Source organism: Colias philodice, chromosome 28, assembly GCF_061535455.1.
Source record: "Colias philodice isolate Cphi_HAF_F1 chromosome 28, ilColPhil1 Martin Lab GWU primary, whole genome shotgun sequence".
NCBI classification, from domain to species: domain Eukaryota; kingdom Metazoa; phylum Arthropoda; class Insecta; order Lepidoptera; family Pieridae; genus Colias; species Colias philodice.
The window spans coordinates 3,113,518-3,128,497 of NC_143113.1; the positions used below are offsets into that span (position 1 = coordinate 3,113,518).

Sequence of the window (14,980 nt, forward strand, 5' to 3'; positions counted from 1 at the left end):
CAGAGGGCGTTAGTTTTCGATAGATATAACTTTGAACCTCAACACATAGAGATAAGGTTGAAATTTGTGTCACTCAACATTAATGACATTAACTTGATATTTATCTGATGCTATGCCCTGAGGGATGTCAGCCTTGTTATCGATATCGAGATATCGATAATTCACAAATAAATATTTTTTGTGTATTTTTTTTCTTTCTATTATACGAGTATAGTATAATGTGTCACATTTTGGAGTATGTTTATTACTACTAAGTACGTCTTTTTATATTATTATTATTAAATAAAAAACGGAATAGAATAGTATTAATCTATATTTACAAAATACAAACAGAAAATATGCATTATTTTAAATCTTGGAACTGCCGTAGGTTTGCTGTATCGGTGGCCTTTGTTAGACTGCTTAGTGCTGTTCGGCATTCATTTAACTCGTCACGTTGCATTTATCCATTTCTCTTTTAAATTAGCCTCTTTGGGAAATCTGTAAATAAATTGGACAAATGAAAGCTAAGGAAAAATAAAATAAAATTTAATAGTTATAATGTTTGTCTTTTCTAAAGTATCGATACTGTCGATATGCGCCACAAGCATCACTAAAGCGACATTCGTTTGTTTATTGCAATAATATTCCAGAAATTCTTGTTTGCTGTTCAATCTATAATAGTACTAATTTCTTACGGATTAAGGTTCATTTTGACTAGATATTTGTATACAATTTTGACAAATTACAAGCGAAGTTATAACATAAAATATTATATGTAAAATAAATAAAAATAAGACTTACCGATGGTATGAAATGCCTCCATTGCTGATATTATTTCGTCTGCTATCATTTTTGCACTCTAATACCGAACAACACGTCCTAATTAATTAATAAATACGGAAAAAAGGTTTGACAGCTGACAACCGACTCGAATATTTTTCTGCGCACAACTGAGAGCAAGTTAGGTGATCTAAACTTATTATTGACACGTGGGCCACGCCCACATCACACTTCTATCTACTTTACTGTTCTGTGATGCTTCAATATCTAGACACGGGGGTTTAGATTGAGAAATTGAATACCTTTTGACGCGCTTTATTGATTATTTATCACTAGCTTTCTTCCGCGGCTTCGCACGCTTTTCTGAAACTTAACAAATTATATGTACACTAAAATCTCTTTAGAGAATGAGAATTTAAACACATTTTAACGCGATTTATTCATTACTAGCTTCGCCAACTTGTTCTAAAACTTAACAAATGATTTGTTCATTGTTCTACGCCTTCCTCGAGAATAAATAAATAAAAATAAATAAATAACTTTCTCTAACTAAAACATTTAACAAAAACTTAAAACAGCATCTAAATCCGTTGCGTAGTTTTGAAGATCTAGCATACGTAGCGACTTTGTTTTATACTTTACTAGAGGTCCGCCCCGGCTTCGCCCGTGGTACATATTTCGCAATAAAAGGTAGCCTATGTCCTTTCTCGGATATCAAAATATCTCCATACCAAATTTCATGCAAATTGGTTCAGTAGTTTAGGCGTGATTGAGTAACAGACAGACAGACAGAGTTACTTTCGCATTTATAATATTAGTATGGATTATACCAGTCTTAGTCCGGGATACATCGCCCATTTTTGCAAGTGATTACTATCAAGCTAATTTTTCGTGAGTAGCTTTATTTTGATGAGATGCCCAATAATTTCATGTACGAAACTCTCGATTGTGGTAGCTTACAGAGGTAACAAGGATAAAAATTTTTGATTTGACGGTTCTCAAATATTTATTACGCAATTTGTAGGACAATATTATGTCTGTTGAATTATATAAGTATGAAATAAGTGAAAATAAAAAAATCAGCTGGTTAGTAATCATTTATGATGACTTCGTTATCGATACACATTGGAAAGGGGGACTCTTTGATCAAACCATAGATTTTGTAGGACAAATATTTTTTCGAATAATTTAGATAATTATCTTGAGATTGAACAAAAAAAAAACATTCAGTTAGTAATTAATATTTAAGAACCATCAAATCAAAATATTTTATCCTTGTTTCCTCTGGTAGCTACCACAATCGAGAGTTTCGTACATGAAATTATTGGGCATCTCATCATAATAAAGCTACTCACGAAAAATTAGCTTGATAGTAATCACTTGCAAAAATGGGCGATGTATCCCGGACTATCTGCCCATGAACACTCGCTGGAAAGTATTCGAAACGTCGGGAAAATAACATGAATGTATCGTGTTTAAAATCCGTTAAAAGTCTTTAATTTCTACAGTTAAGTATTTTTCTAGTATTTAAGTGCTAGTAGCGGTAAAGTTAAGTATACCTAGGTTGGCAGATAACGGACTAACTTTCTATATGTACGTTAATAAATTTCGCTTACGAATGACAAGAATATGTATGTCTAGTTTATGGTTAACAGGATGTTCATAATATACCTACTGTAGTTGGTATTGTGTAGGGTAGGGTAGTTTTAAATTTTGCGTTTGTTTTTTGAGAAAATGGGACAGATTTTCTATTGAACATGTTATATATTTTTTCTACTGATGTCTAATAATTGTCTAGTGCATTGTAATTTGTATGTGAAATATGGTCAAATTTTTGATAAGACATTTATTACATTTTTAATATGTGTTTAGGTGGTAATAAATTAATAATTGTTAATAAGTGGGTAATGTACCTAATATTAATTTCAAATGTTTTTTCGAAATGCTTATATATTATTACATTTAGTCCGGGATACATCGCCCATTTTTGCAAGTGATTACTATCAAACTAATCAAAAATTTTTATCCTTGTTACCTCTGTAAGCTACCACAATCGAGAGTTTCGTACATGAAATTATTGGGCATCTCATCAAAATAAAGCTACTCACGAAAAATTAGCTTGATAGTAATCACTTGCAAAAATGGGCGATGTATCCCGGACTAATTGTGAGCAAAATAAATTTTTTAATAGGATACAATATTATGTCTTCCGGAAGTTTTTACCAGAAATTGGCCGGAACGAAACGCAGAGTTGTTGGTTGACCTCGGCCATGGTTAACTATGGTAAATGAGATTTTGTACGTACACTCTAGCCAAATTATCATAATACATAATTTGGTAATGAAGATATGTTTATTGTGCTCAACAAATACAAAATTCAGTTTTCAATCCAATTTTGAAGATACACTTTTTATACGTCTGTAGATTTTTTTAGTAGGGCTATTTGTATTAATAGCTATCTGCTAATGAGAGTCCGTGAAAATAATTTTTTCGATTACAAAGTTGTTTTTCATGAAGTTAAAAATTCTAATATTTTCACATTCCAAACTTCATTACATAATTGGAATATTTATATCTATTTATGATACTTGAATAATTGCTACCGTTTATTTTATTTCACTCGTTGCAAAATTTCAGCCACATTCGTTCAGCAGTTTTCACTTAAAAGAGCAACATATACGTGTCTTCATATGCACACAAATAAACTATCAGATAATATTAGTACCCACATCTCACATACATTGGATAAGTGCGTATTGAATATATGTATATGCGTCATTCACGCGTTTTGCACGCCTCATAAGCGAAGCGTTGAGGTGGGTACTACTGTCACTTCGCGCAAAACATCTGATTTTTCAAACTTAAAATGTCTTTATGTATCATACATTGCACTTGTAAGATAATACATACACAAACATATTAAGAAAAAACACTATTTTTAACGTTCATGATATTTTTGATGTCATTTTTGTTATTTAAACTAGTTAAAAAACAGTTTAAAAAAGTTCTGTCTTGGACGTCCGTGTGTCTGTATGTGCGGATCCTTTTTCTTGTTAACACGATAGCGACCGAAATACTTTACTAATCGAGTCTTTTTTTTTCTCTTACGCTTGAGTATGCTCAGGAATAGAACCCTTTCATTTTTCAGGGTCTGATTCGATGTGGTTTAATTGTTATTAAATAAACAAAAATAATAATTAATAAATATTTATTAAAAAAAATTATGAGGCGTGCACTTTTGGATTTTCCAAATTATTTATAACTCCATTCAAAATATTATTTTTATCCGTCGTGAAGCAAGTTTGCAACGAAGCTATTAAAACTATGCTAAAATCATGCATGTAAGGTATGCCTTGATTGCAATGAATAGACGTTTCTAATTTATTATTTGTTGAATAACAATTAGTAGAACCATTACTTATATTAAATTTTGTTTGTTTTGATAAATAGTCTCAAAAGGCTGGGGTTTTTGTTGTAATAAAATCATCATGCAATGAACACAAATCCAGAAAAAAATCGTTCGGCCTTTCTTCAGTTATAAATTGTGTGACTGAGCTTTTCGTATAGGTACATTAATAGTTTACAATATTCGTACATACTTAACTACTGACATACGCTAACCGCCTCCTTGGCACAGTGGTCAACGCGAATGTATAACCGAGAGGTCCTGAGTTCGATTCCCGTTGGAGACGTGGAAAAGTAATGTTCTAGCAGGGCACAGAAGGCTGATCACCTACTTGTCCCTGAAGAAAATCGATCAGTGAAACAGATGTATGCATCCGCCCCATACCCCACTTGGGGACACGGGACTTTACTTTTTATGACATACAGCTACTTTAAGCTGTAAAGACGCGTCAAACAACAACCATTGTTGATCATCGGTCGTTAGCTTCGCGAGCGTGTGTTGATCTTGATCGTTGCCTTAAAGGGACTGGCTTGACGTGTTTGAAAACGTATCTATATGGATGTGTAGGTTTTTTTAAATATGTATGTGGGTATTGGGTATTGCAATAAAATCTACTGTATGGACTATGGTGAACAAAGATGAGGTTAATCGTGCAAGTTATAATTATTCAAACAGCTGTTTGCTGTATGTTTTGTACGGATAAAGATATTATTCAATTATTGAATACATATTATAATGCTGATCACAGATGAACAAATTTGGAACTGAATTTAACTGTGTCGCTTCATATTGTCACAAGTTAATGTTTCGAAAAATAGATTTTTAACCTTATTAGTTATTACAAGTCGAACAAGACGTCTAATCAACGGTTGTATAAAGTAAAAGAGCTGAAAAGTATCTTATAAGAAACCGACATACAAGTATATCATAGGTATAACACCATCCATATCTAATTTATAGTTTATAGTTTATACCACTTAAAATGGCAGTTGGTACTTATCATCAACACTTTATTCTTAAACTACTTAAGATTACCATTAGATACACATGTTTCGTAACAGATGAAACGAAAAACGCAAAATAACATAAAAACTGCAATCATTATAATATTATATCAATGCGATGTATATTTTTAATGCAACGCTGGAATATTGCCAAGTGAAACTTAACGGATTATGATTAAAAATTCTACATATATCGGCCGACTTTTCTTATTTATAGATTGTAAACCCACTACTGCGCGTCGTTTACACGATGTCGTAACGATAAACCGCAAGCGCTATGTGCACTCGTGTAAACACGACTTAGTGAAACGTATACGATATGTTAGGAATAATACCCACTTGAGGTACTATTTAATAAATTAATAGATGGTTGTGTATTAGTGAATATAGAACAGTGAAATAATCACTGTACCTGTATAAGTTATATTTTAGAAAATATAAAATAGTTAACGTTTTTTTGATAATAATATTCAATCAATCAATTACAAGGTAATAAACTGATTAACGAAAACATGTTTTAACGTAACAGTGGTTAATAATAAAGCTATGAACATATATGTACTATTAGAATATACACCTTCGCCAATAGTACATTTGGAATTCATAATATGTATTCTAATCCTTAACACGCATATAAAGATAGAAGCCAATTTAATAAAACGCCATAGATACTATTAATTGGTTTATAAATATAAACGTCATTACGATATCGTTTAAACGGCATTCAGATCACTTATATGTCTTCTTTGCATAAAATATATCGGTAATAATACGTATTTTAATGCTTTATGCATATAAAAATCAATTAGCCAAGACAATATTAGTTAACCCAGATTGAAGTGTTGCGTAGAAAACTTATTTCTCAAGAAATACAATAATTATTTTATTGTAGCTAGAAAACAATGGATAATTAGTTAGTTGATTCTGCGTTGTGTTGTTTTGATAAGTCTGCTTTGTTTAATACTGAATGACACGAGACTTGTACGTCGGCTTCTCAACCTACGTAGAGTGCAACTACGCGTAATAACAGGGACCCTCACAGGGCACGGCCCCTTTAACAAACATCTCTTCAATCTAGGGATCACAGACAGTCCGCTATGCAGAGCATGCATGGAGACCGAGGAAACGGCAGCCCACGTCATCATGGAATGTAAGGGGGTTGCGGAGTACAGGGCAAGACACCTGGGGTCTCCCGGGTCCCTCCCCGAAGCCTTTGGCAGCCCTCAAAAGCTGCTTGGCTTCATGGAGGAGCTCGGGTGGTTTCAGTTTTAGCTGGTTTCCCCCACCTCCCTCTCTCACGCAAAATAGGCGCTTGACGTCGAGTTGCGGAGAAATGCCCGTATATTATTATTATTATACTGAATGACAAGCATACTTAGACTGAAATAATTCCGTTTTAGGAGTAGCCTTTTAAAAATAACTACGAATTAATTGTACTTACGAGAATTAAAATGCATTGGTGAAATAAAGTCATAAAATCAAGGATAGGAAGAATCTCTTACAAGAAACAAAAAAAACGAAGAAAAAACAATTTTGGTTCTTCACTGCACTCGACCAAATTTAAACCAACATCGTCCTTCGTCCTTCTTCTACAGATAATGTGTAATATTTCGTCGAAACAGTTAGAATAAAGATATTATGTATTATGAACACCGCTCGCACTACTCTTACCATTCATCCTTAGGTAATTAAAATATCAGGATAACACAAATAAGGAAATCGCCTTACATACTTTCAATTCGATTAATCCATCAGGCCCCGGAATCACAGACACAATAGAAAATCTGTTGTGTCGCGGTCGGATCTGGCCTCTCGGTCTCAGTTTCACTACTAAGGGCTGATTATTCAATCCTTGGTTAAAACTTATTCGTCGAATAATGTATAAAACTACCATTTTAAAAACGTATTCTAATTGCCCGTATTTGACAGTTTACGTGACATTTTAATATTATCGTGTAATACTTTATTGGATGGATAAGTTTTATCCAAGCATTGAAAAATCGGCCCTTAATGCTCTTGTTTCTATACACATGTAAAATTATTTTAATATGTTATTTATAATAATTAATAATTATTTATTTATGTTGTTACAGATATGGGGCGACCTGCGAGAGGGCATCGAACAAGTATACAAGAGGCAACACATGTCAAAGTTGAGATATATGGAATTATATACGTATCCTTTTTAATTAATAATAATATACTTCATAAATAGCGTTGGCCTAAAAACAACAAGGATTTAAGGCATTTCAAAAATGTACTGTATCTACAGAATTATGTTAATCTTCTTTCTTATATATAAAAATGAATCGCAAAATGTGTTGGTAAGCGCATAACTCGAGAACGGCTGAACCGATTTCGATAATTCTTTTTTTATTATATTCCTTGAAGTACGAGGATGGTTCTTATGTAGAGAAAACGTAAATATGTACCACGGGCGAAGCCGGGGCGGACCGCTAGTAAGAAATAAATTCATGTGTTTAAAAAATCTCGAAAAGAAAGACTCAGAACGTCGTACAAATACAATTTACATTATTTACATACTGATCAATGATCATATATTCTGAACTAATAAATAAACTGAAATTTGGTAGTGCAGTAATACACAGGCAAATATAATTTAATAGCCACAAAGTCTACTTCAACATATAAACCTTGGTGGTATCGAAGAGTTACTCTAACTTCACCTAGAATAAACATATATAATTATATTTCATACATTATTTATTCATTACGAGAAGTTCACACTGGTTCACATAAAACTGGTCACATGAAAATTACCAAAAATAATCAAGTAAAAAAAAACAAGAATTCTCAAAATACTCAATAATATTTCATACATTTTTTTAGAGTTACATTATAGTAAAAATTAGACAAGTATGTATTACCAAGTATCATAATCTTCGAGTACCTATATGTATAGAAAACAATATTTCCTATAACATACATAAAACAGGCACGTATACAACTACTGTACGTCCGTACACCAGCAGAGCGGTGGGCCCGTGAGTAGGGGTAGCAACACCTCGAGCAGACTTCCGTTTGGGAGTGGCAAGAAAATGGTAAAATACTTATTTATTTATTTATACTACTTTATTGTACAAAACAATGTAAGGAAATCTAGTACAATCTAATAAGGTACAAATATTTTGCACAATAGGCGGCCTTGTTGCTACACAGCAATCTCTGCCAGGCAACCTGGTAGGATAGGTAATGTAAGAAGAACATACTTATTAAAGTATGAACTATAAAATGTAAAACAATTCAAAGACTCTGGTCATATTCTTGTAAATTAACGAGTATTCTTGTGTTAGGTTGCGCGTAAGTATTATACATTAGCTGCGCCCTGTGGTTTCACCCGCTTAGCTCCGCTCCTGTTAGTCTTAGCGTGATGATATATAGCTTATAGCCTTTCTCGATAAATGGGCTTTCTAACACCGAAAAATTTTTCAAATCGGACCTGTAGCTCCTGAGATTAGCGCGTTCAAACAAACAAACGCAGCAGGTTTATAATATTAGAATAGATTTATAAATACTTTTTACATGGAGGCAGATAAAAGGCTTATCTATTTCTACAAACTATAAAGGATTTGGAAGACCATGCATAATTCCTACATTACAGATTATTAAGGCTGCAGTCTAGCAAAATTGCGTTTTCAACAAGTTATTTGACAATTTTTTCCCGGCTAATGAAATGATAAACTGAATTTTTTTTTCTTGTTTATCAATTAGTGTTATATACGCAATGCGCGTGAATTTTTTCAAATTTATAAAGTTACTTTATGTTACCTTAATCAGGCCTTCAAGATAAGTCTATTTCCCCCAAAGACATTTCGAGCTAAGTTTGTGCACTCACTACGTTGCAACCGATTACAATTTACACAATCTGATCAGCGCATTATTATCCTTATATAGTCGTTATTAAAAACTGCTGAACACAATTGCCGAAAAACTTATGATTTTCTTAATTAGAACGTTATAAATTCATTAAATTTCCCATTTTTTGCCTTACAAAATCTATTGATAAATACTGCTAAAAGTTATTTTTTCCATTAATTTATTCGAGTTGGTTGAAGACCAATGAGTATTAATCTTTTAAAAATTTTTTTTTTTGAATTTTGATAATTCCTTAAATATTAAAAAAATATTTAAAATAATTAGGAAAAATCCTAGCGAATTTCTTTAGTCGCGCTCCTTGGGCCGGAGCGTTCTGACGTGTGCTCTACGCTCGATTTTCCTTCATACCGAAGTGAAAGTTGCTCTACTTCATTAAATTTAATATTTTTGTTAATTGATTATTTTTATCTTAGTTTTGTGCAAATATTCGTATTTTTAAACATTTGATTTCGATATGGAAAATAAACGAAAAAAATACGCGTGTAACTACTAGAAAAAAAATTATCTTCGAACATAAAGTTAATGAAACCAAATAGATTGCAAAGGTGATTGGCAACAATTTATTTATTTTACGGGGTGTCAGTAAAGGGATGTATATTTCTTTAAAACTAAAGTAAGCTCATAAATTTTCTTATAATATAATTTTTTTGAAGTTCCAAAAATGTTTATTTTTCGTTTGAGAAATACGAAATATAATATAAACTTGTATTAAGAACTTGAACTTCCCAAGTTCATCCGGGGAAATCCCCATACGGGGAAAATGATTTGTTTACTCCAAAATTGATCCGAGGTGTTTTAATTTTTTCTTCTAGTCATTTTCAACGTAGCGGCATGTTGTTTGATTATTAATTTTGTAACTTAAATACAGGATGTTGGTTTTATATTCTGATTCTGATCTTACAGACGCGCTGACAAATTTAGTCCGCCATTTCAAGTTTAGTCTACCAACTCTAAGTACCAATATTAAAACGAATGGATTATCATCACATCATCAAAACTCAGATGTAATGGAAGATCACAATAACATAGAAAATTCAGTGGGTGTTGAGAACTAAACAAACAGAAGTAACAGAGACGCGAAGAATAAAAAAAGAGGACGAAAACGATAATTCGTTGATGCTTTCCCTTTTCGACGTATTGTTAGGGTACATCACCAATCTGCAAAAAACAAAACTGATGATTCCCAATTGCTGATTAAAAATGAAAAACAAATAATCGACAACAGTGGTGAAAATTTGCTGATCACAATGAAACATCCTTCAGTGGTAGCAGATTTACTCATTTCAAATGTATCGGTGAACAGCGTAAAGGAGAGGAGGACAGGAAAACATTATGAATGTGGATGGTGGATTGTATACAGGTTGTAATCGATAAGTATGTGCAGGCGATTATGACGTTATTATTGCAGGTATCAAAAAACTTAAAACTGATATCGAAATTACTTTACCTAATGAGCAAAATGACAATAATAACTTTTTAAAAGTATAACGAGAAATATCTAAAAAATTTACTTTATACACTCCCATATCAAAAAGGGAAAATGGGACTTGTAGAAGTTAAATGTCTAATTCCGGCAAAGGACATGAATGCGGAAGATGCGGTTAAAAAATTAAATATTTGGAATACAATGCAAAAAATAACACTTTTGTCATAGATAAGAATCATGACTATTTTTCTAAATTCAGGGACAACTAAACGTTGCAGAAGCAGAAGTCTGCTTATTTGCTGTTTGGACTGGAGTGAATCATTCGTTAAAAATAGAATATATAAAAAAGTATGTAACGTTTAGGCAAAATAAAATGATGGACCATTATCAAGATTTTACATAAATTGCCTACTGTCAGAATTGATTGATTCGAGACTTCAGCATTCGATGCCCATTAAGGACCCATCCTATATCATTCAAGCGATTGAAAAAAAAGAGATAAATCCAGTGCAACCGATAAAGCATCAGAATGCTAGCAAAAGATTTATTAGGTTTATCAATATAAATCTATATATTACACATAATATAATAAATCTGTAGAAGACGCGAAGACTGACATCCGCGCGGACGGAGTCGCGGGCGGAAGCTAGTCAGAAATAAATATCTTTTGTTTTCATTTAACACAAACATTACATTTTTTTTATTATATACAAAATTTGTTTATCCGTTTTATTAGTTAAACTGAACAACTTTCACTAAGAAACTTAGGTCGAAAAAAATGTATAGAGTTCTGCATTTTGTATGGAAAGCTTATTTTTTTTTATATTTCGTCCAAATTTCTTTGTAAAAGTTGATCAGTTATATAAACATGAAGTTGAAGATATCAATAGAAAGTATTCGCAAATTTTGTGTACTGATAAAAAAAATCACCCGGTGTAATTTTCACGAATATTGTTTCAAATTGTCATTTTTGGTACTTATTACGAATATTAAATTATGCATACGAATGATTTAATTTTTAAAAATTAAGTGGAGCAACTTTCCCTTAGTACATTTGTATTATTTACATATAGGATGACAGGATGCATTTGTTTGCACTACTAGACCAAGCCCTTAATAAAATTAAAAATAATTATCTATATTCATTCAAAAGTCTTTTGAGCTTTATCCAACACGGAAAGGATCTTTAAATGTAAATATGTTCAGAAATCGTAGTATAATTTACAACATAATGTCATTATAAATTGAACCGTATTCCATTACAATAAGGTTTATATTACTTGCAGACGGGGCAAGTACCAGGCGGCGCGCAATTGGTTGGACTAGAACTGTACAAGAGGCTGCGGGAATTCCTAAGGATGTATCTTATAAATTTGTTGAAGGTATGTTAATGTTTATTTTGAATATTGGTCCTTCAAGTCGGATATTCATGTTATTTTTTTTTTTATTTACGAACTTATAATCGATTAATTTAATTATTTAACTATAGAGGTATCTAATTATTGCTATATTTCTGTTATTTCACTTAAAATAATATGTTTTTCTAGTGATCTATGATAAAATATTTAATGTTTGTATGGGTTATCTAGATTCCAAAGTTCTCATCTAAGTTTGGAACTAGATAGTGAACAATAAAAAGACCTTCTATTATTTACAGTTTGCAGCTCAATCGCCTGTATCATATTTAAAAACAGTAACATCGCATATAATAACAAGAGTGGCACATTAACCTGCTTATTAAGGAAAAATAAAATAATATTTGTCAAATAAAACCCATTTACCTTGGTTTCACTATAAGTTAACTCCACTTGGAATCTCTTTGTTTTTTTTTTTCAAGTTTCACTATTTATTTTTTCTTTGGATAATTAAATGATTTAACACGCAACAGAACGGCGCAGACCTCATGGGCGAAGATGTTCTAGCCTTCTACACTAAACAGTGGGAGGAATATCAGTTCTCGTCTCGTGTACTGAACGGGGTGTGCTCGTACCTTAACAGGCATTGGGTCAAGCGGGAGTGTGAAGAAGGCAGGAAGGTAGATATATACATTTGATAAGCTTTTTAAAGGCTTAAAAGCCCAATTTAAAATTCTATAAACCAAACGCAAACAGACATACATTTTAATACTGGTCGATTAAGGAAAGCTGGCATGTTCACAGTACACACTTATGCAATTTTACTATACAGTGTGTTCAAAAATAAATGCGATTCTAGTGTAGACTTGAATTGTAAAATGGGTGCGTTGTAGATATGTAATATGAAAGCTCTCATAACTTATATGTAAAATAGCAATTTAAAACTTAATTATTTATTCTCATACCTAATCAATTTTATTGTAATATAGTATTGATAATCATTCAATTATCAAATAATAATTAAATTTAATGTCATATGCAAAATAACGATAAAAACAATATAGACCGGGAGATACTGACACAAAATTTCGAGTCATTTGTAACAGGATGGCGGTTCTACAGGGGTCGTACGCAATGACAAAAAGAAAAACGATGGTGTGAACGCTGGTACCGGCGGCTTAGTCGCGTGGGCGTTAGTCGAACTCGTCGGAAAAATAGCGAAGTCAAACGATTTGTAACACAAAAATTTTAGAATTTACCGATAGCCCATAAAAAACAAGTAGGCGGTAGTGTCATGCCATACTTTTCCGGTGTGACTTACAGCCCGCCATACCGACGCGAATGTGTTGATTCAAAAAAAACAATTCAACCATTTGTACCAGGCTAACTTTTGCACAGGTAACCATCGTCGTGCAGCCATTTACGAAAATCGCCATGCCATACTTTTCGGACGATTCCAAATGGTCACCATACCGCGGAAAATCTGCAATTTTTTTTTTCGCCGAACCATTTGTAACACCCTAAATTTTTTTTTCAACAACTCCTGAATGATTATAAATAGAAGTGTGATAATGCCATACCTGTGGGAGGTGGCGAATGTGTATAAGATTTTTTTTTATTGTATGATTTTATTCGTATTTTGAACGATTTGTAACAGTATGGCATTAATCTTTCCTATAATTTTGAGGTTCAACAAATATAAATACAAAATTTCAAAGATCTAGGTGGTAGAAATCTTCACTTCTATAAATTAATAATAAGTTTATTTATGAAGTATGGCAGCACTTTTTCCCCCTACTAGAAGTATGGCAAATATAATAATGGTCACATTTTATCAAATACTCTCCAAAAATCCAAATGCAATACTGGTACAAAAAGTTTGGCGAAAAAAAAAATTTTTGCAGAATTTCGGCGGTATGGCGACCATTTGGAATCGTCCGAAAAGTATGGTATGGTGATTTTCGTAAATGGCTACACGACGATGGTTACCTGTGCAAAAGTTAGCCTGGTACAAATGGTTGAATTGTTTTTTTTTAAATCAACACATTTGCGTCGGTATGGCGGGCTGTAAGTCACACCGGAAAAGTATGGCATGACACTACCGCCTACTTCTTTTTTATGGGCTATCGGTAAATTCTAAAATTTTTGTGTTACAAATCGTTTGACTTTCGCTATTTTTACGACGAGTTCGACTAACGCCCACGCGACTAAGCCGCCGGTACCAGTGTTCACACCATCGTTTTTCTTTTTGTCATTGCGTACTAAGACCCCTGTAGAACCGCCATCCTGTTACAAATGACTCGAAATTTTGTGTCAGTATCTCCCGGTCTAATACAAATAACACATTCGCTCACTCCCAATACAATACAAGCGAAACCCTAGCACGTAAGAGATAAGGCTACATTACAATAAAAGCTGTATTGTTCAGCTATGTACATATGAAAATTTTAACTTACTGCGTTTACATTTAGTTTACAAAACTTATTAAAATTGTTACATAATTTAACCTAGGTAAAGTAAAAAAAAAATTCTAATCCGCTTGCCGCGAAGTAGTTATCTCGTCGAATATAGTTAGTAGTATACCTAACGTCTTTGTTTAAATTACATCACCCTGTATTTATAAACAATTGCAAAATAAAAACAATAATTGTCCCCTTCACCCTCATAAGCTAGTCTGCGCGCGAGAGAGACAGACAGACTTTTCATGATGCGTATGCAGTATGACGTCACGCCGCGCGCGTCTTCACAGACAATACACATGTGCAATGTGTGAATGTGTTTACGTTCCAGCTCTTCTTAATCGGCCAGTACACAGCTTGGGGTAAAAAAAATTGACACGAACATCTATAGTGTTAAAAATATAATCTACAATAACTTTAGGATAAAAAATTGTTTCGCCAAACCTCTATGGTCATAAAAAAAACGTTTTTTCTTTTCTTTTCTTTACAGGGTATATACGAAATATATCAACTTGCGTTGGTGACGTGGCGCGACAATCTGTTCAAGTGCCTAAACAAACAAGTGACGAATGCTGTGCTGAAATTGATTGAACGCGAGCGGAACGGAGAGACGATCAACACTCGGCTCGTTTCTGGGGTGAGTTTTATCTGTTACTAGCTGCTCCGCGCGG

The 14,980-nt window shown here is 32.9% G+C and overlaps 1 protein-coding gene and 1 long non-coding RNA gene across 5 annotated transcripts in view; one reads left to right on the forward strand and one right to left on the reverse strand.

Annotated features, from left to right (window-relative positions):
• Nucleotides 1-14,980, forward strand: part of Cul1 (cullin 1) — a 65,418-nt gene that overhangs the window by 29,384 nt on the left and 21,054 nt on the right. For all 4 annotated transcript variants that reach the window (XM_089712174.1, XM_089712175.1, XM_089712173.1 and 1 more), the window contains exons 3-7: nucleotides 7,266-7,348; nucleotides 8,129-8,234; nucleotides 11,782-11,877; nucleotides 12,384-12,530; nucleotides 14,800-14,946. In XM_089712174.1, coding sequence (XP_089568300.1) covers nucleotides 7,266-7,348; nucleotides 8,129-8,234; nucleotides 11,782-11,877; nucleotides 12,384-12,530; nucleotides 14,800-14,946 — 579 coding nt within the window. The remainder of the gene's footprint in view (nucleotides 1-7,265; nucleotides 7,349-8,128; nucleotides 8,235-11,781; nucleotides 11,878-12,383; nucleotides 12,531-14,799; nucleotides 14,947-14,980) is intronic.
• Nucleotides 296-995, reverse strand: LOC149476250 (uncharacterized). Its single transcript, XR_016317888.1, has 2 exons — nucleotides 784-995; nucleotides 296-480 (listed from the first exon to the last, which is right to left on the reverse strand). It is a non-coding gene; the product is annotated as an uncharacterized LOC149476250 (long non-coding RNA).